The sequence below is a fragment of the Octodon degus genome, unplaced genomic scaffold (assembly GCF_000260255.1).
Source record: "Octodon degus isolate 3935 unplaced genomic scaffold, OctDeg1.0 scaffold00038, whole genome shotgun sequence".
Classification (NCBI taxonomy): domain Eukaryota; kingdom Metazoa; phylum Chordata; class Mammalia; order Rodentia; family Octodontidae; genus Octodon; species Octodon degus.
Genome location: NW_004524614.1, coordinates 16,375,368 through 16,402,684, shown reverse-complemented (window position 1 = coordinate 16,402,684; position 27,317 = coordinate 16,375,368). Strand labels below are relative to the sequence as shown.

Below are 27,317 nucleotides of genomic sequence, written 5' to 3'. Positions count from 1 at the left end.
TTGGGTTCTGAAGTGGTTCTCTTTTCTCACATTTTGTTTTTCAGCTATAGTAATATGTAAGTTTTCATTCCCATGACTTGGGTTCAGTAGATAGGATCCCTTAACATACAATTACTAAAATAAATGCAAACGAGGAATGGACTTGTGGTCTCAGTGGTCAGTTGAGAGCCCTCATCTCAGTACTTTGATTTCTCCCAAATAATTATAGGTTGTCACAGTTAACTGTGCCCGAATCATTCATGGGAACCAGATTGCAACCAATGGCGTTGTACACGTCATCGACCGTGTCCTTACACAGATAGGTACCTCCATCCAAGACTTCATTGAAGCAGAAGATGAGCTTTCATCTTTTAGAGTAAGTACCAGAGCTGATTCTCTTGCATCACTGAACTCACTCTACTTCCATTCTCCTTAACATCTGAGCACAATAAAAGGCTGTTAAACAAACCTAGTGGAAATACGGTAAGCATATTTCACAATATGCAACTTTTCATTTTACACAGAAGAAATCATCTAGTATGAAGTGATTAATAAATAATGATGGGCTCTAGGTTTGTAGTATACTTGGTATATTTAAAATGATCCATCTCAGTTACTGTATACACTGGTAGATATTACTCTAGTCACACAAACATTGGCAGAAATCCCATTCTGGCAAATGCAGTTTGAGAGAAGTTGGAAAAGACAAAATTTGGTCTGCCAAAAACTAATATTTTAAAAGTCTGACAAGAACAGCTTCTGTAATGAAGAGCTCAGCTCCCTCATGTCAGCCGAGGGAAGTGTCCTGTAATTTTCCTCTGGATCCGCAGCACACAGTCCTCTGAAAGTTCCACTTGTGTTCCAGGCAGCTGCCATCACATCCGACCTCCTGGAGGCCCTTGGAAGAGACGGTCACTTCACCCTTTTCGCCCCTACTAATGAGGCTTTTGAGAAGCTCCCACGAGGTGTCCTCGAAAGGATCATGGGGGACAAAGTAGCTTCTGAAGGTAGGCCTCTCCTCCTGGAGGAAGCTCCCATGCTCTGGGAAGAACAGGAAATGAAACAAAAGACCAGTCCTCAGCTTTGAAAAAGAAAGAAAAATTTTACTCAGAGGTGCACCATGAAAATACTTTTACAATTCATTGAAAAAACTTACTCAAAGATGTACATGAAAATATGTTTTAATATCCTTCAAAAAGTAAACATACAATACCCTTAGGCCTAAAAATATCTTTAAGATCACATTGTTTCCTGTTACTTCCAAGTAAATAAGTAGCAGATATTAAGCAATATTAACAAGTGTTGAAAAGGACTATTAAATCATCAGATTTTAATATTGCACATAAGTACTTTTAATTTTAAATTTACAATAAAATTTGTGTTTAATTTGAGAAAATTATATGGCTCTTAGGGCCTTCTACTTAAGGATGCACAAAAGAATTTGGATTCTTTCCAATCTCCCTTTCTAAGGTCAAATGTATTTTACATTATGCTAGCATATTTCATATTCTTAGTGTATTCCAAAATATATTAAACCAATTTGAGATATGATATTTTGAATATGTAAGTCTGGAAATACTGAAAGCACAGATCCTTCAAGATATACATTATGAAATCATTTTAATTTTGGTTTCTTTCTTCATGTTGTCTTTAGAGAACTGTTTCTTTAAGCCATAGCCTTTATCAACCTCATCACAACTTAAGACTAGATATTGTTAGAAATAAGATACTACTGGGATATCTTAGGACAGGCATCACTGATAACATTACAGGACTTATTTTTCTCACTTTCATATTAAGAACTCCATTCTTAACAATAGCTGGAACTAGATCTAGTACTGAGATCTGCACCATTTTCTAGTATTGAGAAAAATTATTTCTTTTTTTTCTTTTCAAAGTTTTATTGTTAAACATACAGCAATGAGACAGTTTCAAATCAAATCGAAAGTACAGTTTCAACAAATAATACACTGCATATATTCTTCTTAATGGTTAATTGCTGTACAAGATGCAGACTTGTGATCCTACTTACTAACATCATTAGAAAAAATCATTTTATTCATTAAGAGAATGCAACTATATATCTATCCCAACCACTTTGAATACACAGATACAAAATGGACATTCATAGTTATATCCCAATTTTTTTAAGTTCCATTGTTGAATATTATAGGTGTGTAAACTCAGCAAAATATTAAAAGAGTCCAGTAGCCCATAATAGCATTGGGTCTTCTGTTTAACTGGCAATGTCAGAAATTATTGACCTGAGTCCCCCACAGCTCAACATAACAACATGGCTTTACTTCCTATATTTCGTCTTCATACTTTTCTACTGGATGGTTAAGACCAAGGTAAAGCAGGACCTGTGCAACAAGAGTTGTAGCTTTTTGGTCTGAGAAGGTCAGTGAAATACCCTCAGGATTATCCTGAGATCCTGTACCTCAGATTGTAGAATCTTTGTCAGTGTCAGCCATGTGGATGAGTCACGGTGAGCTACATCTTCTAAAGGTTGAATTTTATTCCGCGTGATCTGAAAGATTTTTGGTTTTGGTTTTGTCTTTCAGCGCTCATGAAATATCATATTTTAAATACTCTCCAGTGTTCTGAGGCCATTATGGGAGGAGCAGTATTTGAGACCATGGAAGGGAACACAATTGAGATAGGTTGTGAAGGCGACAGCATAACAATAAATGGAGTCAAAATGGTGAACAAAAAAGATATTGTGACAAACAACGGTGTGATCCATTTGATTGATGAGGTTCTCATTCCTGATTCAGGTAAGCATTGGTTCTATTTTTTTTTAAATATTATTACTTACCAACTATGGTGTCTCAAGAGTAAGTTCATGAGAAATGAGTGTGTAGTACAAAGAGCAGCATGTTTGCCCAATAGCTCAAAGAAGCAGCGTGCCAGCCAAGCCCTAACGCTGCCTCTGAAGTCAGGAATATCCTAGACATAACACTTTAACCTTTTAGGCTTTATAATGTCTGTCATTTACAAGTAGACAAAGGTGTACAAAGGTTCCACAGTGCAAGAGTGATTCTTGGAAATTAAAGGGAAGATACATTTCCCAGAGTCTAGCTTTGGGTAAGTGAAAAAGTTGTTGCACTCACAAAGGTAGAAAGAGGAGAAGCAAGCAATGGAAAGTTAGAAAAAACGTAGCAGGAGACAGAAACATATTTTCCTTCTGAAATTCTTTGTGTTTATCAACAACCAAATCATAATGTAAACCTATCTTACTAGGAAAGAGCAAGATGTCATACTAGGTCAATATTGCAGTAAATATCTTACAATATAAAAGCCAAGAATTGACTTAACTCATTTCACGATGATTCTAGTAACAGTGATGGTATTGTTGGGTGACGATGGTTTATTTTACAGCCAAACAAGTTATGGAGCTGGCTGGAAAACAGCAAACCACCTTCACAGACCTTGTGGCCCAGTTAGGCCTGGCATCATCTCTGAAGCCAGACGGGGAATATACATTATTGGCACCCGTGAACAATGCATTCTCTGGTACGTACTGCATGTTGTAGTTTTTGCATTCCCCTTATCCAATATAATTTTTAAAAGTTATTATCATTTGCAGTAAAAAATTACAGAGTTTTTTCAAGGTTTTGGTGACTTTCTACATTATCTACACAAACATAATGTGCTACCATTAGATTAACTACTTAGGTGTCTTTTATTTCAAAATCTTGCATTATACTAGGTCATGTGTATAGGTGGTGAAAATTTATTAGAAGAATTCAGTTATTCTTGAATCTAATAATATTACCAGTCCTCATAAAGATGCTTTAATAGCTCTTAATTAAAATGAATCTCATATTGTTTGGCACAAATATATTAGAAATAAATAAATGTATTTTTTAGCTAAGAAATTCTATGTATAAAATTATAAACAAAAACAAGAGACTCTTACACACTTCTAAGTCACGATGAGAAGTAGTACATTTTTAACTTAATACTTACTATTCATTGACAATGTTTAGATTAATGGAAACAGACATTTTCCAGAAAAATTATTTCACAAAAATATTTAAGTATTTTTTAGATTTAATAATTAATATATACTTTTCTATTTTCTGAGTATCAAAGCATGATATAGAAAATTAACTAAAAAATAAAACTCCTAGAAGCAACTGTCCTCTTTGTAATAATGGTGCCCAGGTTTGACACTAGTCTACCTGTAAGATATTATGTGCTTTGATTCTCTTTCCAGTAATAAAGATGAATTTTCAGATGATTCATTGAAAATCATCCATGTGGCTAATGGATGTCTAATTCTCAGAGAAAAATAACAAAACTGGCCATTGTGAGGGTTTAGCTTATGTCAGTAACCACCATAAAAAGAAGCCCTAACAGAGATGGAGCCTATTGTCTGTGCTGCTGCTAACCACATTATAACCATTTGATGTTCCCGGTTAGTGGCTTGGATTTCTCACCTTGAGCATTATTCGACTCACATGAGTAGAGGATCCACACCAATAGCATTAAGATCCTCCATTTTCATGTTTCTCTCTTACTAGGATGAACTTTGATGTTTTCCGTATAAACTAAAGCTCTTTCCTAATTAATTTATTTATAGATGATACTTTGAGTATGGATCAGCGTATTCTTAAAGTAATGCTGCAGAATCACATACTGAAAGTAAAAGTTGGCCTTAGCGAGCTTTATAACGGGCAGATCCTTGAGACCATCGGAGGCCAGAAACTCAGAGTCTTTGTGTATCGTACAGTAAGTGAATCAAAACAAAAGCAAGTATGCACATTAACTTAAATGTCAAAGACCAATCACATGTCAAGGAATGTTGCTACAATTAATTTCTCTGAATTTTCTGAATATAATTTGAATAGTAAATATTCAGTGGAAGACAAAGGAACTGGACAAAAAGTGAAAATACTGTGGAAAATACATCAAATGTGATATGTATTAATAAATCAGATAATTTGCATTAGTTTCATTAAGTAAAAAGGTTTATATTCTGAATCATTAATTACTTGAAATTTCAGGAAGCAACAAAACCGTTCTAGAATAAGCTTTTCCTTGATAGAATACTTTATCACCTATAAGGTAGCTTTTATATAGAATAAAAAATGCAAGTTGATATTTAATTGCTTTTCCTGGTTTAACAACAGAACTCCTTTTAAACTACTTTCAGAATAAGCTTTGGTAGACAAAAGACAATTTCTGGATCCCCTCAAATGACTTCAGAGTACTTTTACTGGCAGGAAAACTTTTACAAATAGTGCTTGTCAAAAAGGCCGAGCAGCTATTGGAAGTGTTCAGTTGCTCTCCAGAGAGCATTTCACCTACAAGTAAAAGCTTCAGAGGAGTCCAGCCATTGCCTGGGCTTGCATATGGCATGCAAACTCCCGACAGCTCTGCACCCTGAAGGAATACATTTTAAATTATGCAATAAATGAGCATATCTACAGTGTGAACATTTAAGTTCCTTAAATCTATTGCCATAAAAGGTACACTGCTAGTAATCCCCATGCAAATATTCCCTATCACTTTGCACACACTTATCCCAGTTTTCTCACCACTATCTTAAACAGTACTGGAAATCCTTATTTGTATCTTTACCTGGTTTGATAACAATGATTAATGTATGCATAGAGCTAACAAGTGCCGCCATTACAAAGCAGCCTTCTAAAGACACCTGACCTGGCAATGTGCACCTTCTAGATTTTCTCCAATGTAAAAATGATCATAAAAATTAGCATTTTTGATCTCATCAGGACATTGAAGCAATGATGTAAGGGCAACTAAATCATTCATGAAAGAAGTCTTTCAGAATTCATTCAGAAAGTAACAAGGATAGTGCAATGTCTATAGAAATGGAAAGTTTTGTGAGGTGATTTAATGGCAATGTTTTTTATCCTAACATTTCTCTTATTATCAACATTCACCATAAATTTTCTCACAGTTACGTGTAACATTTGTTCAAAAACTGTAATTAAATCAATATTTCGACCTATGATTAATTACAACTTATAATCAAGAAAACATACATCTAAAGACACTGAAGTCTAGAAATTTTATAATTAATATTGGCCTTAAATATCTAAAGAAATAGAGCTAGAAGACAGGAGGAGAATGAAGAGGACAAAAAGTTAAAATATGTCACATATGTGTAGCATTTCTCTATGATGAATATAATTGTTATGCATTGCAAACATGTAATACAAAAATGAAAATTATATATATATATATATATATATTTTTTTTTTTTTTTTTTTTTCCAGAACCAGGGATTGAACTCAGGGCCTTGTGCTTGCCAGGGAAGCACTTATTCTATTGAGCTATTTCCCCGGTCCCAAAAATTTTATATTTTTAAAATAAAGAGAAAAAAAACAGAAATACATTATTATAAAAGAAAAGGAGAAATACAGAAAATGATTTTTAAAATGGAATTCTATGGTACTTGGGTAATTTACTGACAAAGCTCCCTGCCTGCTGCATGAGATACCTTGACTAATAATAAGGAATGTGACTAGACAGGAAAAAGCAGTGTGACTTTCCTCGCGTCACAGCGCAAGTGTATTTTCAGAAAGGTCAATTCTTACAGAAATTCAATTAGGTAATTATGGCCCACGGAAAGTTTCAAGCAAAGCAAAGGATGTCCTCTCTCTTTCTTTGCCGTGCTAGTCGGTCTGCGTTGAAAATTCGTGTATGGTGAGAGGAAGCAAGCAGGGGAGGAACGGCGCCATCCACGTGTTCCGAGAGATCATCACCCCGGCAGACAAATCCTTCCACGAGAAACTGAAGCAGGACAAGCGCTTCAGGTGAGCCTGTTCACTGCGCCTCTGCGGCATACTGAGATATGGTAACACTGTCCTGTTTCACCGCTAGTATCCCAAAAGGCATTCAATTTCTTGTGTGGCTCAGAATGCAAATCAGGGTATGAAGTTCATGCAAGTGTTCTCAAAACTGATGTTTAAGTAAAACTTACATATATTTCTTTGTGTATACGATGTGACAGATAAGATGAAAAGCTGAAAGGCTGTAATACTTCTTGCAAAGTTTCTTGCAATTGAGATTAAAAGTGTGACCTTGCAAAATTTTATAAAATAAAAAAACAAAGGTAAAGAAATGCCAATGAACTATGTTGTATTTAAAAGTTTCCAAATGAGGAAACATTATTAACGGATAAATTGCATTTGAAACATGAAAATATATGTCATGAATAAACATACTTAAACGTACGTCTAATAAAATCTATATGTATGTTTATCTTTCCTACCCAGCATCTTCCTTAGCCTGCTGGAAGCAGCAGACTTGAAAGATCTCCTGTCACAACCTGGAGAATGGACCTTATTTGCACCAACTAATGATGCCTTCAAAGGAATGACAAAACAAGAAATGGACATTCTGATTGGTACGTAGAAGAGAATACCAGATATTTACTGTGTGATTTCAGAATCTCTGTTCTATCAAGCTTTCCTGCGGAGATGTCATCCTAAAACGTGTCCCTTCTTTCATAGTTATGACAAGCTTTAAATTTCCTTTAAGTCCACATGGGATGTGTGGTAGATCATTTAATTAATGTCCTTGAACTGCTCACTCTCATGTTTTGTCCACTAAAACCCACAAGTATGTGGCAAGGTAAAAAAGGATCATGATTTTGAAACTGTTTTGTTCTTCAAATAGGTCAGGTAATATTTTGACTGAAATGACTGAATGTTTTAACATAACTTTGACATTAACTTAAGAGAACCATGGTTATATTGGAAAATGCAGTGTGGGAGAATGCTCCTTTAGTAGGTTCTCATGCTACCAAAATGTCAGCCAATTTGACATACTGAATATATATTCCTTCCTTCTAGGAGACAAGAATGCTCTTCAAAACATTATCCTGTATCACCTGACACCAGGAGTTTTCATTGGAAAAGGATTTGAACCTGGTGTTACTAATATTTTAAAGACCTCGCAAGGAAGCAAAATCTATGTGAAAGGAGTAAGTTATTTAGGTTGAATGTATGAAAATATTCATCCATCATTGAATTGCTTTCATGTCCATCCGTTATCAAATTTCTTACTAATACTTCTTCGTGTTTTCATAGGTAAACGAAACACTTCTTGTGAATGAATTGAAATCCAAAGACTCTGACATTATGACAACAAATGGTGTCATTCATGTTGTAGATAAACTCCTGTACCCAGCAGGTTAGGAATTATTAAAATCATTGGTTAATAAGTTTTTTCTCATTATGAACTTAAATTTTTATTTCACATTTTATATCTAATATCCATTTATTATTCTACTTCATAGACATACCTGTCGGAAATGATCAGCTTCTGGAAATACTTAATAAACTGATCAAATACATCCAAATTAAGGTACAGATCACTAAAAAGATTTGCTTCTAATTTGTTGAACACACATTGCAGGTTTACCATGAGATACTAGAAATGTATACATCATTACGTAAATATTCCTTGGGCTTTCTTTTGTTATTTGTGCACCTCCAGCCCTCCTTGATGACATGACAATCTCTTCGTGGTTTTGAAAAGCAAATATTTATTCAAAACTAACAAATAGTAAACTAAATGTTTTGAAAATATTAACTTAAATCAGAGATTATCTTTACTCAAAAGCTTATCATCCAGTTTTAAAGATAAGACTTATATATAACTAAAATTGTTATATTATTAAATACCTTACTACTAGATAAAATGTAAAGATAGAGAATTTACTCATACAGAGTCATTAGTCAAAGGCTAAAGGCAAAAGAATGTTTTGTTTCTTCGTACTTACTGGGATCATGTAGTAAAAACATAAAATAATAATCAATACATTGTATTCTAATTCTTCTACCATTTAAAACTCTGAATAGCAAATCTGATGATTTTTATGCCATCTGGCCTGATAGAAAGCAACTAGAATGTGATTTTTATAGTAATTCATTTCTCTTAATTTTAATAATCACCTTATTATTTTTATGTTAGTAAGAATTAACTTGGTGTTGTAATTTTATTAATATACTACCACGTGCTGTGCTACTAAATATAAACATTTATTTTCAGTTCGTTCGTGGTAGCACCTTCAAAGAAATCCCGATGACTGTTTACAGTAAGTACATAATGATTATTGCTTATGTGTAAGTGGTAAGATGACAAAAGAAAACCATTTTCTTTGTATCTACAAAGACTATTGATAATCTGGTATTTACAGCTACACATAATGGCAAATCTCATTCTTGACAAGATTTGAATCAAAGGAGCAACCTCTCAGAATTGGCCATTTATTCTCTTTAGCTCCATTAAAACATTTTCCCACTCATAGGAAAAATAGGAATGATATAATATGACAGGATAGCAAAATAAAATATTAAAGGTCAAAAAGACAGGAAAAAAAGACATATAAAGGAAATAGATTTACTGAGAGGCATTTCAAAGCCATCTGAAAACTCAAATCTGTCAACGTAAGAGCAGCATTGTCAGTCACTTTTTTCTCATCCTTCCTGGAAACCCTCAGCTCTGCAGTCAAGAGAAAGCATGTCTCAAGAGTCCTACTGTCCCAAATGGTGGTCCAAGCTCTCCATTGCTGAAGGTGGACCAATCAGCCCAGTACCAACCAGATGATGCACCTAAAATCTCTAGAATCCACAGTTCTTTTATCCCTCGAATTACCAGATTATCAAAATTAAAACCTTATTACTTTATACTGTGAAAAGGTCATAATGTCATTCATAGAATGCCCTTCTCTTTATGGCTTGTACTTCTTTTGATGTAGCTTTCAAAGCAGAATTCATTTCATTTTGTTTTGGCTCTACAGCTAAACAATAAAAGTATAACAATCACTGAACATTACTTCAATTCCTTCACTTGTTCTGACTAAAAAGATATTCTATTTCATAGCATAAAAATCCAGGAGTTTAATCACAAACATTTTTCTTAAAGTTTACATTAGATACAGAAAAAGAACTAAATTCAATGCAAAGAGCAAAACAAAATGTATGCTGCGGTTACTGATTTGAATTATATGATATTCAATCACATCCAATTTTATTATCAGCCCAGCTCAGCAGTTTTAAGATTTCATTAGAATAATGATTTATCTTAATATAAACTCCAGCCTAAAAATATAAAATTTTGTTAAAAATACATTTTGTAACTCATTTAAAAATCCTGTGGGCTCTATTCACCAGACATGGTATGTTACATTTATCTATTAAAGATATACATCTCTACAACATTTACCTTTCCTTCTTTATCCGTATCCTTTCTACCAATATCTACATAGGTCCATACAATGTTTTATTCATGGGCCAAATATTACTATGATTCTTTTCTTTTTCTTACTAAATTAAACTTTTATTCATTGAATGTAAGCCACATTTCAAAAAAATACGTCCAATGACTCTTGCCAATATATTTAGAGGTCTTTAAAACAGCTCTGAAAATTACATTTCAATGTGAGATATATTTTTAGTCCTGTGAGAAAGGGTTTGCATTTTCAGAGGTGGAGACTAACTAAATCAAGGATTTAATATTATATTTATTGGTTGACTTGTCTTTAAAGTTTCTTTAGTTTCTTTGCTGTCTAATATTCTTATCCAAAAATTTCATACATTATTTAAAGCTATTTAAGAGGATAGTTTTGTTTTAAGCTATCAAACACTTAATATTTGAAATCTAGAAGAAAAAAATTAAATCCTCACACTGAGCAGTCAAAATTACTTAATGCTTCAGAAAAAGCAAGATTGAGGAAAAGCTACTGACCAAGTAAACATCTTAAACTTGTTTAACGTGATATAAAACAAAAAGGAGGCAAAAGTAATTAACCGACTGTGACAGGGACAGCAGCAGTCTCTGTGCACTTGACCTTCATGGGAAGCTTCCTCGATGGCAAGACATCTTTTGGAATGTATACTGTGACTAGACACCTAGACTTGAAGATGTATTTGAGAGCTTCATAACTTAAGAACTTAAGATATAATATTTGTCTTAAGATTGATTGAAACATATCATTAAGGGCTAGAATCTATACTGATTCAAAAGATTAACACAGCTAAATGTCTCAGAGACAGGACATGAGAATGCAATGGAACTGAAGATGTGCTACCATCGCAGCTCTCATGTATCAGAACTGTCTTCACTGTTTGCAGTTATTTTTTAGTCCATTATCTAGTTGGAACTGTCTTTTAAGGTTTCTGCTAAGAAATGAAAACAGGGCAGTAACTCTGGTTGCATGACTCCAGAGGCACATTTCAAGTAGCCCATCTAACCAAAATCAACCAAATATTTGACTACTACTTAGAAAAAAAGTTGCACATTATTACCTCTCTTGGGTAAATGACATGCATTTAGAATATACACTTTAATTTGGTGAATGGCCACAATGAAGCTGAAAATTAAAGACATTTTAGGTTCAATTTAAAGGCTGACCATATCACGTTTGTTGCGTAGAGCTCATGACTGGCTGGCTGAAATATATTCTTTATGTATTCTGAACTATTTCTATATTTTCCTTTTTATATGACCTAATCAGTGCATGAAAAAGCAACTTGAGTCTTATGCTTTTAACTTCTTTCTTTTAATTGAGAAAGAATCCAAATAATACAACTCAAGATATGATTTACATGAAATTAATCATGTTTATTTGTCTTCTATTGCTATACAGCCAATATTTTCAAGAAGTACAAAAGAAGGTAAAGAGCTTTAGTGGTACAGTGGATAATGATAGATCTCTAGATAGAATTCCTCATTTAGTGAGTGTTTATTTACTGGAACGAATCCAAGACAATGGACTTCAGTGTTCAGCATCTGGAAAAGAGAAGACATTAATTATTCACCACGATTGCTTCCTGTATTTGACTGCCTCATATCCGATAAATCAGTACTCTACGAAGACAAAAACAAAACAAAACAAAACAAAAACCCCAAAACAGGACAACTTTGCTCAGGTTGTTTTTATGTAAATATCATTCATATTCCACTTTTATACTTTCAGCAACTAAAATAATAACCAAAGTTGTGGAACCAAAAATTAAAGTGATTCAAGGCAGTCTTCAGCCTATTATCAAAACTGAAGGTAAAAACATCAATGATATACATGGTTCCTCTTATTGTTAAAAAAAAAATCACATAACATACTCATTTCTATGAATGTCTCTACATTCTTTTTGAAACTAACACAGCATGCTCCCAAGGCTGCAACAGGTGGAGTGAACCGCATTAAGCAAGCTGGACGGTGCGTTCCTAACACTTTCAGTACATTTACTTGTATTTATCTCAACTTTCAATTAATTGGTATTGCCTTAGCACTAATACCCAGATACTCATTTACAAAACAAATACTATTTTTACTGTAGCTAAACTCCTTTAGAGAGTGTATTTGTCTTATAGCTTTGTTTCCAACCTCCTCACATGATCTCTTGTGTGTCATTACAAAAACTTGTCCAAAGTAGGCAGGCATTTTTTATTCAGAAACCTAAGAGAGCATGGAAGGTGTACACGAATGGAAGCTTTTAAAATTGCAATCGTACATGATGTATTTTAGTATAATATTATCAGATACAGATGAAGAGATGCAGCTTTGCACCTATTACAGATTTTAGAATAAATACAGTCATTCTCTCTGCTATTACTTTCTAGATCCACCAATTTAAGATCTCTGATAGTATTTTTATTTAGTATATTTTTCAAATAACAAAACTAGAATTTTTTCATTTGTATGTTTAGGCATCTTTAATGAGATCATTTCCCACAAAGAACAGACGTTCTTGTCTTCTTTAGTATAGAGGAAAATTAGGAACAGGATTTCAAAACAAGGAGAGATCATGCCTTGAATTGAATCTCAGGAAATTATTACTGTAATATTTGTATTTTGTTTTATCTTTTCATTCTGGTGTTTGAGATAACAATTTCTTGAGTAGATGTGTCTGTTCCTTTTTGAATCATGCCTTAAAATTTAGTCACTTAACATACAGGTAAAGTTGATTTCTTACATTTAGTATTACTCGTTCATGACACATTAGATTGCCGTATACTTTGAAATATGTCCTTACTTTTTTGAATATTATGCATATGGTCATTTCATTGTTTTGAAGTTTGATATAGAGAGTTTAGAGTTTTGAAAAGACATTAAATCAAGGAATTTATATTGAAACTATTTAGTAATAAATTCAATGTAAATGGCCAAATGATTCTTGATAAGGTTGTTTTTAAAAATCAGACTCTAGAATTTTGTTATAACTCACACGTACCTTCGATAATGTTAAACATTCAGATGTAACCTTGTTCTTATTTTCAAAGTTACCTCTTTCTTCATTCAAGTTTTCAGTCAACTCACTTTTCTTCTCAACCTCTATCATTAAGTTTTATTTCTTAAGTTAAGGAAACAAAGGAAACAAAGTTCTACCTGGATTCTTCCTTCAGAGCAACATGAAGGGTCATGTCACTTACTCTTAATTTCAAAGATTCAGATGTTTTACTTCTCAGTAACATAACAGAAGAAACAAATGGTCTTCTTGGCAGCCTTTATATCTTCAAGGCCTCTGAGATTGCTCCTTTCTTTCTTCTTATTTGAATTATTTTTCGCCTCACTGATGACTTTTGAGCACTCACCAAATACATTATGGTCAAGAACATAATTTTAAAATTTCTTTAAAAAGTATCTAACCAAATTTTGAAATTAACAAGTCAACTGAAATTAACTTACATACAGAGATATTAAATGTTAATTGTGTGATGTATTCTGCTAGATGCTATGAATAAATACAAAAATTGCTTGGTAAAATTGCTGCCCTTAGCAAATACAACTATAGAAGATGTTTCTGAAACTTTTAAAAGAAAAATGAATTGAGAAATTGTATTAACTGACTTTTCTTTTTTAAACTTCTTATACATAGTATCCCTTTGAACTCAATATATCTTAAAAACTTGATCTATTTTATAGTCAATATTCATTGACCTCATAGAAAAAGCATTAAGGTCTGAATTATTTATGGTTTGCAAGAATGACATCCTTGCTTCTGTTCATTCAAATTGGTCTATTTAATTCTGGGTAATGGTGTACACTGATGATTTCTGCAGAAGTAAATAAATCACCTCAAACATAAACAAATATAACTGCATTCAACTATTAAAGGATATTACAGTATGAGTTAAATGTACTGAATTTGATTTTTATGCCTTTATAAAAATAATTTTGAATAACTAATGTAGTGAGCTTTCTAACGTTCAAAATGATTTTCTCTTGGAGCAAAATCATTTTGCAAATCAAATGCAACATTTGTTCAACTTGCATTTGAAGGACTATTTACCTATTAATCAGTTAATTTTTCATCATTCTTATATTAAGGTAAGTACTCGAATGTTTTCTCCCATAAAACCTGAGGTAAGTATATGAGATTTTTGTGAATGTAAAATCTTAAGTGATTAAAATATTTTATATTTTAATGAAGAATAACAGATAATATCAATGTAATGAAGTAAGATCTAAACTTGTTGGGCCAGGGAGATGGCTTAGTAGAATTAGTACTTGGCTGGCAAGTGCAAGGGTCTGAGTTCAATCCCCAGTTCTGCCAAAAAAAAAAAAAAATCTAAACTTGTTATCAATTGAGAAACTCAAAAGTATAAATCTGGTCCAGCAAGATAACTCAGTGGACTGAAGCACCTGCTTAGGCAAGTACAGGCACCGGGGTTCAATCCCTGAAACTACATGCCACACCAGCCCCATCTGCAGGGCCGGCTGAACTGGCCACAGAGTCCAGGAGTAGTGTTGCACACCTGTAATCCCACTGCTGAGGAGGGTGAAAGCAGGAGGATCACCACAAGTCTGAGCTGCGTACAACCTGCAACAACCAAATTCATTTTTAAAAAGTATAAATTTGTGTAATTCACCAACTACCGCTTCATACAACTTAGTGACCAAACTAACAACTACTCTTAAGTGAATAGATTTATACATCATTTTCAATGCTAAAGTAGATGAAAGTGATTGTAGTATATCAATTAATGTTTATTTTGTTTTCATAAATAATTCCTATTCTAAAGATAATGAAAATATTTAGAACTTATATTTTAGAGCCTGAACCACTTTGAGTAACACCAAATCTAGAAATAAACTTCCTATTTTGACTTCTTTAATATAATTTGTGTCCTACACTAATATTATAGGACCTACATTGTCAAAGATCCAAATTGAAGGTGAACCTGAATTCACACTGATTAACCAAGGTGAAACAAGAACAGAAATCATACATGGAGGTACGTAATGTTTTACTAAGGCCTGGAAAATATCTCATGGTTGTTTTGAAGTAATGCTGGTTTAGAAATATTGAACACCTAAAATCTCTTCTTGGTGTTTGTCTTATATAAATTAGCATAGTCATTAAACTACAGGCTTTTTAGTAACCAGTCAGAAAGAAAATACATCTTATCTGTGAATGGATGCCACCATAATTCATTTAATCCTCAAGACCCAATGAAATTGCCATTGCTTCTCCATAAGTATGACTGTAACATACAGTAATTGTAATTGTAGTGCAAAAAGACATGGTGGACCTAGAAAAAGAAGGAAAAAATGACTAGCATATAGACTCTGTTTAATAACCCACTGCTAGGGGTTTTATTGGGTGGCCCCTCCAGCAATGGAGAGTCAGCTTCCCAGTTGGTCCTTGTCTTAGCCCAAGGTTTCAGGTAGAACTACTCTCTTTTAACAAGTGACATGAATTTACTTGAGATAAGTTCCAACAGTGATCCTGATTAAACCTTCAATAGTAATGTTTTGAGGAATATAGCTCACCATTAAAATGCCTACCTCACGGATATATAGAAAATATACAACAATAAATCAAATGCATTTCTCTTCACCGAATTTCAGAACCAATTGTTAAAAAATACACCAAAATCATTGATGGAATACCTGTGGAAATAACTGAAAAACAAACACGGGAAGAACGAATCATTACAGGTGATATTTAGTGTCAAATGTGGATCTATATCCAGAGAATAAATATGACATGGTAGTTAATCCTAAAAAATATATCTAAGTATCATTGGAATATCATTTTCATGGTAGTTGCAAAAGCTACTTTTTTCTTAAAAATATAATACTACATATAATCTACTTATTCAATTAGAAAATTATAAAAAAATCTATAAACATGTGTTTAAGTGTATTACATTTGTACAAATGCTGTATTATATGCAATTTATGATTTACAATTTATTAATAAGTACTTGGGTACTAAAAAATCTCCTCTTTTGAATTTCTATTATTGCTCAGGTTTATATACATCTACATACCAACATGTATGTAAATATGTATAAGAAGATTTCATCAACAGTTTTAGGAAATCTTCATATCAATCTGTAAGGTGTAAATTAACCTAAAATTCTAAAATTCAACTGTACTCTAAGTATTTCTTTAACTCATCGACAAATGTGTCCTGTGCTTTTAAAATGAGATTTTATTGGAGCAGAGCCACACCTGTACATGGGTGGGAGGTCTGGGTCTGCTCCCACACTCTGCTAAGAGAACCAAACAGCTGCAGAACAGGCATGTGGCCCACCAAGTCCAAAGTGCTTGTTTTCTAGCCATTTGCAAAAGCAGTTTGCCTCTCCCTGTTTATACCCTTTTAAAAAAACTGTCTTTCTGTTAGGTCCCGAAATAAAATATACTAGGGTTTCTGCTGGAGGTGGAGAAACAGAAGAAACTCTGAAAAAATTACTGCAAAAAGGTCAGCATACTTAGAAAAACATGTGCCTTTGATCTATCTGTACCCATGACCAAAAACCATCTTTAAAGCCTGAACCATGATCTCTATCATTGTTAAGTTCTATTGCATTCCATTGTTAAGTTGCATACCATAGTTTAAGGAAAAAGTCCAGAACTATGGAAGGAAGAATAACTGATAGCCCCATTGATTGTCTGTTAAATATTGCTTAACAATTTTATCAGCAAATTATCTAACAAAACTCAGCAATCTGATACAGGAAGACTGTAAGCTCAAGTCCTATCTTAAATTAAGCAATTTAGGAAGAGCTTAAAAAGCTGGAGCTACATGACTCAGTGGAAGAACACCCTGGTTAAAAAAAAAAAAAAAAGATAAAAAGAGGCTTGAAATACAGTGAAATAGAGCTCAAGGGGCACAGTGCCTGCATGGGAAATACAAAGCCCTGAGTTTGTTTCCCAGTACAGAAAAACAAAACCCTCAGAGAGTTGGCCTGGAATTCTTCATTGGGCAGTTGCCATTACTGATCACACCAAATCTCCCAACTTTTTTTTTTAATATAAACCAATTTCTGCTATAAAAATGTATCCTCTCAGAGGTCAGCAAGGTCACCAAATTCATTGAAGGTGGTGATGGTCATTTATTTGAAGATGAAGAAATTAAACGACTGCTTCAGGGAGGTTAGTAAAGGGGTAATAACTAACTCCCTTTAACAGGTTCTGGTGCAGTTCTTCAGCTTTTTAAAGACTGTGTAGGTTTTTCTTTAAATCAGGTGAAAATAATGCTAACATTAGCTGTTATCTTATTAAATCAAATGGTTTACTAAAATACTAGCTGTAAACAAATTGTCACTCATTTATACAGTCTTTAAAAAGTTTTGCGGTATAAAGCTTGGGGAGCAATGAATATTTTTTGTCCTAATATAGATAACTGTGGGGATATTTTGAGTATGTGAAAAGGGAATAATTTTTAAATTACTGTCTATTAAACCTAAATTTGAAACGCTTTTTATATTTTCAAAAACTTATTCACTGCCCCCATGACAGCTATAAAAGGCATGATTTTCAAGTGCATAAATATAGCAAAAACAGTGCATTTAGTAACTTTCTTTCCAAAACTATATTCTTTTGAATGGATATTTTTCTTCTGTTTGAGTGATGATCTATACCTAAAAACATAAATTATTTACATATGACACTAATCCTTAGAATATGGAATTTTCTCCATCTATTACATTTAAGGAACCTGCCTTCAAAGCAAATGAGAAAAAAACAAAGAATTCAGAAGACTACACAAACTCCAAATAGTGATTATTCAAACAAATCATAAATTGAATAAAAATACAATTTCAATCATTGGTGTTGGAATAAATGAATTACCTGTTTCAGTTGACTAACAACAAAAATGTTAGACTAAAAATTGCTTTAGACAAATATTTAGATTTTTAAAATATTCTCTTTGTAATATATCATGACTTTAGAAGCATAACTGGAGTTTGATATTTACCCAGTATACAGTGCAAATGACTTCTCTCCTTATAATTCTAAAATGTATATTGCTGTGCCCAAATACATAAGTTGTCTGAGACTTGATGTATTTACTGCAATTATTTTCCCATTCTTGTTTAACCATCTAGAAATCCCTTGTGCCATGTTTTCAGACTTTTGATAACAAAACATTTCTTCAACTTGATTGAATTTCTCATCAAGAGAAATACATATGTCTAAAAACTATAAGATTGCATTTCAGTCTACAGAGCGGATGATGATGCTTCTTAAGTTATAAGGAAAACGAAAGTTTCTGTGAAATCTAAGGCAAACTTCAATTCACTCAACTACTTCCAAATACTTACCTCTTTGCTCTGAAAACATACGGAGATGTGAGGGAGAAAACAAACACAGAATGAAGTTTAAACTGAATTCTTTTTTTTTCTCTTAGTCCCTGCCTAGTAATCAGCTTTGTAGAGTGGCAGTGCTTTTTAGAGAACAAATTAATCAGTAGCTTTTACCGTTTATACTGCCTGCTTTCATTCATTTAGGCTTAAACTTTGGGTAAGTATGTTTTTTCCTCCTTCAATAAACTCTGTTAATTAGTCCATTATAAACCATTATAAACCACTTGACTAAATTTTAAAGAATGGATTTGGCCACAAGAAGATATATCTGCTTCAAGTCAAGAAAATGGTGGTCCACTCTTAGTTGATGGACTCACTCTTATCTCCTGTTCTGGGTCATCTCAGAAGTTAATTCTTTTATTTCTCAGTATGAACTCTTGCCAGTTCTGTGAAGCATTATTTTCCACAATGATACACCTTAAGTTATATCAAAATATTTAGAAGGTTTTATTTTTAACTTATTTCATTCAGTATAGTTGTTACTACCTGGACATTAATTGGATGTGCTATTTTTCTTTTTCTAGACATCTAAAATCATCAAATCACCATTAAGTTGAAATTATGCCTTTGTCTAATACTAAAAGATACTTATTTACAAAATCAATAATGTGAAAAAAAATACATCATACAAGACTGGTTTTATTTTTTCAGGATTCAGCTAATTGATCCATACTGGGCCCAACATCTTCATTTCAAAACTCGGTGTTCTTTATCTGACTTGTGCATAATGTGAATACTGTGGAATACATAACACATTCTGATACCTTAATGTACTCCCCAGCTAGTTAAGTCAGGAGTGTAGGCATGGCTAGTTATCTTTTTGTACTTATTCTAAAAAAATGCTTTAACACCCTGAACTGAAAAAACATTCTCACAAGATGTATAGAATTTCTCGTGTTTATTTTAGGTCATAATATATACTGCATGCTAAAACTGCTCAAGAAATTAAAGCAAATTTTCACCAGGCAATGGAGAAAGTAATAATATCTCCAGAAAAAAATTGGCAAACTAGACAATACAATGTGAAAAAATTTGTGACTTCTGTATCAAATATGGTCCCAACAGTAATACCTACTATTCTTATATTAGTTCACATATGGAAATCTCTTATAATAATATGCAATGTTTAGTACTGCAAGCTGTCAGCCAAGGTTACTCCCACTATTAATGTTAATTATCATTTACATGATCAGTAGGATAATATTCTGCACCTTACTTCAAATTTCCAAAATTATCATTGTGGAAAATTGCAAAACAAGGGGCTGGGGAGATAGCTCAATAGAATAAGTGCTTGCCCAGCAAGCACAAAGGCCTGAGTTCAATCCCCGATTTCCCCTCCCCCCAAAAGAGAAAGAAAATTTCAAAACAAAAACAAAAATAAAAAATTAATTGCCATATTGAGGCCAAAATATTTTACGTGTTTAGGAAACACAAAGGAATAGAGACATCTCTCCTAAATGATGGTGGTTTCAATCTCTCACATTATACATTTCTAAAATAATGTCATCTCACTCTCTCAATTTAAGCTAGCAGAGAGCCATTGGGGCAAATGTGATTTCTGTTCTTTAAACAAAATTTTCTTATAAAATGTTTGCTTAACCCATTTTTATTCTAATATTATCATAGCAAAATAGCAATAAATTAGCTTATAGGATTTCAGAAATTTTAAAAATCTATTAGAAAAACATTGATTTAATTGATGAGTATGGGATATATATAAAAATAAATCAAAGTTTCAATTAAAATCAAGGTAAGCAAAAAATAAAGTCACTTGTCAATTAATTGGAAGGAAAATATGGAACTGAGAAATATTTTGCAACTCTAAAGAACACAAAACTGCATAGTTAAAAAATTTTTCATTTTGTACATATTAAAGCTTTTATTATTTAATAAGTTAATATTTTAAAAGTTTCATAGAGTGAGCAATGAATTATGGGAGGACTGCTGGCATATATTTCCTGAATGGCTTATTATTACGATTGTAGAATCATTAGGTCAATGTTATCTTAGTATCATCCATGACAAGGCAATCAGAACTTTATCTATAATGAGAATATGACAGAGTCATGCATTACAAATAAGGATGAAATCAAAGATAGATAGTTATTTCTGGGAAGAACCTTGTTATAAACTTGTGTACATCGTTTCATTATAGTGTATTTCTCATCACTAAAACTTTAACTAAATTATCTAAGACCTTTACTCTGTGCAAAAATGGCCCATGATGTGGGGCTCTAAAATCCATAATGAAATCATGAATTTTGCCATTAGGAAAATTCATTATTTTACATGAATAACAACTATTGTTTTACTGTCAATTTAAAATTAGAAGGACTATAAAATTTACCACTCTAAAAAAAAATCACTTATGTCATGATGATTTAAACCTTCATACATTTCTGCTTAACTAGAGTCTCTTCTCTAATTGTATTCAGAATTGTCAAGTATTTCTAACTACACATCTTTAATTTTAGACACACCTGTGAGAAAGATACAAGCCAACAAAAGGGTTCAAGGTAAATGTTTTGACTCTAGTAATGTGTCTGTAGAGATGTCTTTTAAGTCTGAGAAACCAAAGAGAAATGTCTTAATGTGCTTCATTGAAGTTTGTTTTCTCTCGGGGAAAAAAGTTAGCCAGGTTTGATGATAAATATCAGGAAATAATATTTTAATGTTCTGCAGCATTATTACAATCTGAATAGTGCAAAAGGAAAAGAAAATAAGGTTTATAAACTAACACACATGCAGCCACTAAGGTAAATTTAAGTAAAGTCAAAAAAGACTTTAGGGCTGGGGATATGGCTCAGTAGAATAAGCGCTTCCCTGGAAAGCACAAGAGCCTGAGTTCAATCCCGGGTTCTCCCACACACACAAACAAACAAACAAACAAACAAACAAACAAAAAAACTTGAATATCTAACTCAAGTACAGGTAGAACTAAATCCTTAAAAAAATTGTATGAGACAAGGCCACAGTTTAAGTGATAAGTAAATTGGCAATGCACATATAACAAAAATGATTAATATAACTATTTAAGAAATTTTAATATAAATGTATTTATTTTGTACATATCTATCAATCACAAGTTCACTATCATTTTCTTCATAATTACATAATTTGTAATTCTTCCTCTTAGTTTAGATTAAATCTGAATACATTAAAAAATAAAAGATTTCTTTGAAGGGTCAAGAGCAAATTACAATTATATCCTAATGGTTGAAACAAACAATAAGATTTATAAATGAATTATAGGCTAATCAAATGTATAGTACTTTGAAACTGAAAGATCAATTGTGCATATTTTTAATGGGAGGCTTTTTTAGCATTTTTTTCTAAACATCCAAACCATCCAAATTTTCCACATAATTAAAATCATCAAATTCCACAGTATTATTGTATACAGTTTGCTCAGAACATGACCTTGGTTTTTCTCACCACAAACTGAGGAAGTAACCTAAGCACAGTTTCTTGCAATAAAAATGGCGACCTTTGATCGGTGTCCACACAGTGCCATCCCTTTAAACTCCGAAGTTTCATCAGTATTTCATCACCTGTATGTTCTCCCTGTTTCCAAATCAGGATCTAGAAGGCGAACCAGAGAAGGTCGTTCTCAGTGAAAACCCAAAAGCCAGACAACAACCCACAGTCAACAACCTGACCTTAGAAGAGAACTATGAGAGCCACCTAGACTTCAGGAAATGAACCGTCAGCACAAAGCAACAAACCTTCCAACAACTCCAAGCCTGTGTTTAATATCTGTTTTTCTGAATGAGACACATGAGGGAAATGGTGAGGTTAGCTTCCTGTGGAACAGGAACTGAAAGAAATATAGCAACTTGTAGGCTTTTGTATCTTGACATGAAAAGCTCTGACTAATATTGGAATCTAACAAAGGGAAGTCTTGTCCCCAAGGTCATTACAATTTGAATTTAAGGATAGTGTACTGTTACGCTGTTGAAACAACTGAGTCATGAATGGACAAGCATATGTAATGGAGAGAACAAAGCACACAGTGACCTGTCCATGGGAAGCCAAATTACAAAAATTAGTGTTTAGTATATAACAAAGGACAAAATAATGTCACATCCAAAATCCTCACACATGTCTAATACATGAGTTTACTGGTAAATTATGTTATTTTTACAACTAATTTTGTACTCGAAATGTTTGTATATGTTTTTTGCAATACATATTTTCTATCTCAAACATTTCAATAAAGCCATTTGCAGGTATAAACAGAATTACTTTGGATTGTTTAACTCAAAAAACCTCAAGGTTTAAGTTAAAAATCCCTTTGGATTTGGAAACCAGACTTTATACCTCTTTTATAAACAAGTATTCAATAAAGAAAATTGTATGAAATTATTACATCTTGATTTTTTCCAACTATTATTTTGAGTCATTAGACAATGAAACAATCATTAAATATCGGCAGGGCACTTGTGACTGTGCTAAATTGAAGGATTAAAAGATTACTCAGACAGACACTGTCTCCAAAAAGCAAAGAGATAGCCAATGATCCAAACTACACATTGGATATGATAGAACACATGCACTGCCACAGCATGAAAGCTTCAGTTAATTAATCTTTGACTAGATACAGCAAGAGTCACAAAGGTATCTTTAACTTGAAGGTAACATAAGAATCCACATGTAGTTAAAAAAAAGGGATAAAAATATTTTTATTTTGAGCATGATAAAGAGGTTGGCTCAGTCTAGTCACACCTCACTGAGCATCGTTGTCTTGGACAGGTTCAAATAAGAATGTTCGGAGAATGAAATTCATACTGATAATAAACTGACTATCAGTATGTAACAAGCTTGGAAAGCAGTCATTGGGAAACTGCAAAACTGAATCAAATCACAAAGAAGTATTAGACTTGACTATAGTGGTCCAGCACGGATCACAGAAATTGGCTCAGCACTCAAGTATCACTGAAAGAGTATACACTCCCAGTACTGGTTAAAAAACAAGTTTTCATATAATATACTAGGTACACAAGGGAAATATATATATATCCACATTAGAGTAATAATTTGGAAAAATATTTTATTGGTTGCTGTGGCATTTTCATTCTAGTCTTTAACAAGTGATTCCAAGAATTTCCTAAATAGTGGCAAAATCTAAGTTAATAACTTAATATTTGTGATTAAAGCGTGCAGAGATGTTAACAAATGCATTAAGAAATGCAATAAAGATTTCAAGTTGGCAGAGATCAGAGAAAAAAAAAGTATCAATGAAGGTCCTAGAAAGCTTCTTCAGTATAGATTCTCTTTAAATGGTATTTAAGGAAATGAGATAAAATGTTTGAGAATATCACTTACTGGAAAGTGCTCCATAGTTTGTTTTTGTTTTTGTTTTTCCCAAAATTCTTTTTTCTTTGGCCTACCATTACAGTCCCTGCCAGGAAAGAAAATATCCTCACAAAAAACCAGTGTGCATCATGTAGGGAATTTGAGGTTGTGATCTTCCCAAGAAGGTTCAGAAGCGGTAGTTATACATGATGTGGTCTGATAGAAAAGACTAAATCATTATTGCTATATTTTAGATCTAAAATGTCCAACAAAGTTTCATGTGCTTGGAGTTGGGGTCTGTTAGGAAGAGGCAGATCACTGTATACTTTTATGTCTCTCTCCATCTCCTTCCTCCTCTCCCTCCCTCCCCCCAACTGACCCTTTTTCTCTGCTCTTTGTTCCCTCCCCTCCCTGTTCTTCCCCTTTTTTTCCTTCCCCACTCTCTGGCTGGTTAGCTTCCTTCATGATACCTTTTTGCACCATGCTATTTCTGCCTTAGTGCTAGCTGTCTGTACATGAACTAAACTACACATCTAAACGAACCTCTCTTCCTTGAAATTGCAGATGTTACTGTTTTGTCTCATCTTCAGGAAAGTGCTTAGTAGAATTACAAACACAAATGGCTCCTCCAAACAGGTGGCATGTTGCTCCCTGTATTCTAAATGATGACCAGTTAATTTCCCTGAATAACAACAACAGAAAGAACAGTTTCACTTGTTTAACTCCTGCTATGATTTTTATTTGATGATTAGGCAGATGTCCCAGTAGTGTACTTCAAACATAGCAATTTGGGATAATAAGTTAGATGTTGGAGTCTCTTTAAAGACTACTGGCAGAAAGACTGCCTTCTCAGTATAGAAGAAAAAGTAAATCAATATGGGCTAGGATACATCCTTTAAAGGAATTTAGTACCTGCAGATTTATATATAAAAATAGGCCCAAATGTTCATGACTTCTTTCTTCTTTGACCTTATATAGTTGAATTGTACCCCCAGTGATCAACTCAGCAATACCCATTTCCATAAAGCACAAACACGGACATGGCAAACGTTTTGTCCTTATGCTGATTTTTAACCTGATTTTAGCTCATTTTCTCTAAATATGTGGCATAAGAGTTTTTGGTTAGGCCCCATTTTTTTAAAAAATGTATTTAGTACAAGGTCTCACCACACAGATCAGACTCTTAGTGATCCGTCTGTTCTCAGCCTCCCTAGAGCTGGGATTTCAGGCGCGCACCACCACACCCAGTCTCAGTCTCTCTCCCAGTGTACCCCTGGGGTGGGCTGGCAAGGCATGCTGGAGATCAAAGGCTGGTCCCTGCTCCTGTCTAAGCAGGCACTTTAGTCTGCTGAGCTATCTGGTAAGCCCTGGTTTGGCCCCATTTAACTTATAACCGTGGGCTTTGCAGAAATCTATTTAAATATTATTTCTGAAGGTTAAGTCTGTGAAATTTTGCACCAAGGTCTGGTAAGAGGACGAATGCTACAAGGAAAGTCTGCTTACCACTCCAGACTGAGACACTAAGATTGAGACAGTTGTTTATGGGAAACAGCCTAAGCATCCATGAATTGGTAAATGCATAAAGAAAACATGCATCTACACAACATAATGCTATCCACCCATGAAAAGGGTGAAATCCTGTCATGTGAGACAAAATAGATGAAAGTGGAGGCCTTCTTACATAAAATGAGGCAGTCACTGGAAGATAAACAACACATGATCTCATTCATGTGTAAAATACAAAAATGATGGTGCCATATAAGTTGAAAGAATAATAGGAGAGAAGATAGAAAAAATGGAGAAAGGTTAATCAGTGGGTTCTAAGTTACAATTAGGTTGTTGTGGGGGTTTTTGTTGTTTGTTTGTTTGTTTGCTTTTTGGTGGAACCGGGGATTGAACTCAGGCCCTTGGACTTGCCAAGGAAGCACTTATTCTATTGAGCCTTCTCCCTGGCCCTTAAATTACAATTAGGAATAAGAAATTCTGGTAAATTGTTTCACAGTAGGGTGACTGCAGGTACCAAGGTCATATTGTATATCAAAAAGTTGGAAAAAGGGATTATGAATGTTTTCACCATAAAGGAATAATAAATGTATGATGAGACAGATGTGTTTAATCTGTTTTAAACATTATATAGTTCATCATGTATCAAAACATGATAGGGGCTGAGGAGTTAGCTTGGCAGCCTAAGCGCCTGCCTGGCAAGTTCAAGGGTTTGATCTTTGGTACCATGTGCCCTGTCCCAGAACCTGGGCACAACTTGCCACTCAAACTGGGCGTGGTGGCACATACCTGTAATCCCAGAGCTGGGGAAGCTAATTCAAGAGCATCATTAAGAGTCCCAACTGCACAGCCATTCCCTGTATATATATATATATAAAAAATTGTGTACACATTTTTATGTTTTATATATCAACTAAGTATAAATTTAGAAAAACCTTTTGAACAAACTTCCACAATGATTCTTATAAACACTGAATGATAATAGACTTTCTTCAAATTTGCAAATTATTTTGAAATTTGAAGAATTTATTTTTCTTAAAAATAAAATGATCCCCTATGTTGCAGGAAGTAGTTTGTCTGCAGAAAGAGTTTAATCTGTTATTACGAGATGTATTAGGCAGGGCCAGATCTGTAGAAACCTCAGGGAATAATTGTTACCTCCTGTTCAAGCAAGATTTGTCTAGTACTTTTCCCAGTGCCCACCGAGTTACGAGCTTTTTGGTCTAGATGGTAGAAACAGCTGCTCTCAGGCTCTCGGTGTGAGGTAATTTTTCTTCTACTATTTTCAGATGGCGCTTTCTCTGACTTAGTAATCTCCTCATTTGAATGTGTTGATCATTGTTTTGCTGAATACTTAAAGGGATCTTCTGTGGAGCCCAGAGTTGTCTTTGAGAATCTCTTTTTCCAAGTCATGATCTGTTCTGTAAATTTAGCCTACTTGCTTTTATTTGACTTCCAGCTCCATCCCCTCTGGCAGGTTAAGCGTGGATTCTCCCTTCAGGCACTGCAGCCTTGAAAACCCCTCAGGGCAAAAAGCATGTGCAGGGGCATCTTACCTCATCTATCTCATTATCTGCCAGGGATCACCATTATTCATTACTTAATGCCCAATGTGATGCGTAATCTTGTTTTCAGTCTTATTGGACTGACAGATACCTGAGAAATCAGTAAAACACTCTGGCTGTGTCCATGAGGGTGTTTCCACAGACTGGCATATAAGCCAGTAAGAAAGGAACTGAGGAGAAAGACTTACTCTGAATGTGAGAGGTGCCATGCTATATGTTGAGGCCCCAGATGGGCTATGGAATAACATAGAAGAACCTTGAAGCACATGCTTTTCCTGCTCACATACACTAACTTCCTCTCTCTGTGTCTGTCTGTATCTCTCTCTGTGTCTCTGTCTCTGTCTCTGTCTTTCTCTGTCTGTCTGTCTGTCTGTCTCTCTCTCTCTCTCT

At 33.8% G+C, this 27,317-nt stretch overlaps 1 protein-coding gene across 10 annotated transcripts in view; it reads left to right on the top strand.

The window, feature by feature from the left end:
- The window catches only part of Postn (periostin), a 33,663-nt gene extending 10,734 nt beyond the window's left edge, over positions 1-22,929 (top strand). The window contains exons 6-23 of one of the 10 annotated variants that reach the window (XM_004631096.2): positions 209-355; positions 845-986; positions 2,544-2,756; positions 3,361-3,495; positions 4,568-4,716; positions 6,634-6,770; positions 7,233-7,363; positions 7,812-7,942; positions 8,049-8,151; positions 8,258-8,325; positions 9,013-9,058; positions 11,942-12,022; positions 15,112-15,201; positions 15,818-15,907; positions 16,599-16,676; positions 17,267-17,350; positions 21,039-21,080; positions 22,144-22,929. In XM_004631096.2, the coding sequence (XP_004631153.1) occupies positions 209-355; positions 845-986; positions 2,544-2,756; positions 3,361-3,495; positions 4,568-4,716; positions 6,634-6,770; positions 7,233-7,363; positions 7,812-7,942; positions 8,049-8,151; positions 8,258-8,325; positions 9,013-9,058; positions 11,942-12,022; positions 15,112-15,201; positions 15,818-15,907; positions 16,599-16,676; positions 17,267-17,350; positions 21,039-21,080; positions 22,144-22,181 (1,905 nt within the window). In that variant the 3' untranslated portion in view covers positions 22,182-22,929. The remainder of the gene's footprint in view (positions 1-208; positions 356-844; positions 987-2,543; positions 2,757-3,360; positions 3,496-4,567; positions 4,717-6,633; positions 6,771-7,232; positions 7,364-7,811; positions 7,943-8,048; positions 8,152-8,257; positions 8,326-9,012; positions 9,059-11,941; positions 12,023-15,111; positions 15,202-15,817; positions 15,908-16,598; positions 16,677-17,266; positions 17,351-21,038; positions 21,081-22,143) is intronic. The other 9 variants (XM_004631098.2, XM_004631097.2, XM_023715031.1 and 6 more) reach the window with 9 other exon arrangements.
- Positions 22,930-27,317: the final 4,388 nt, after the last annotated feature.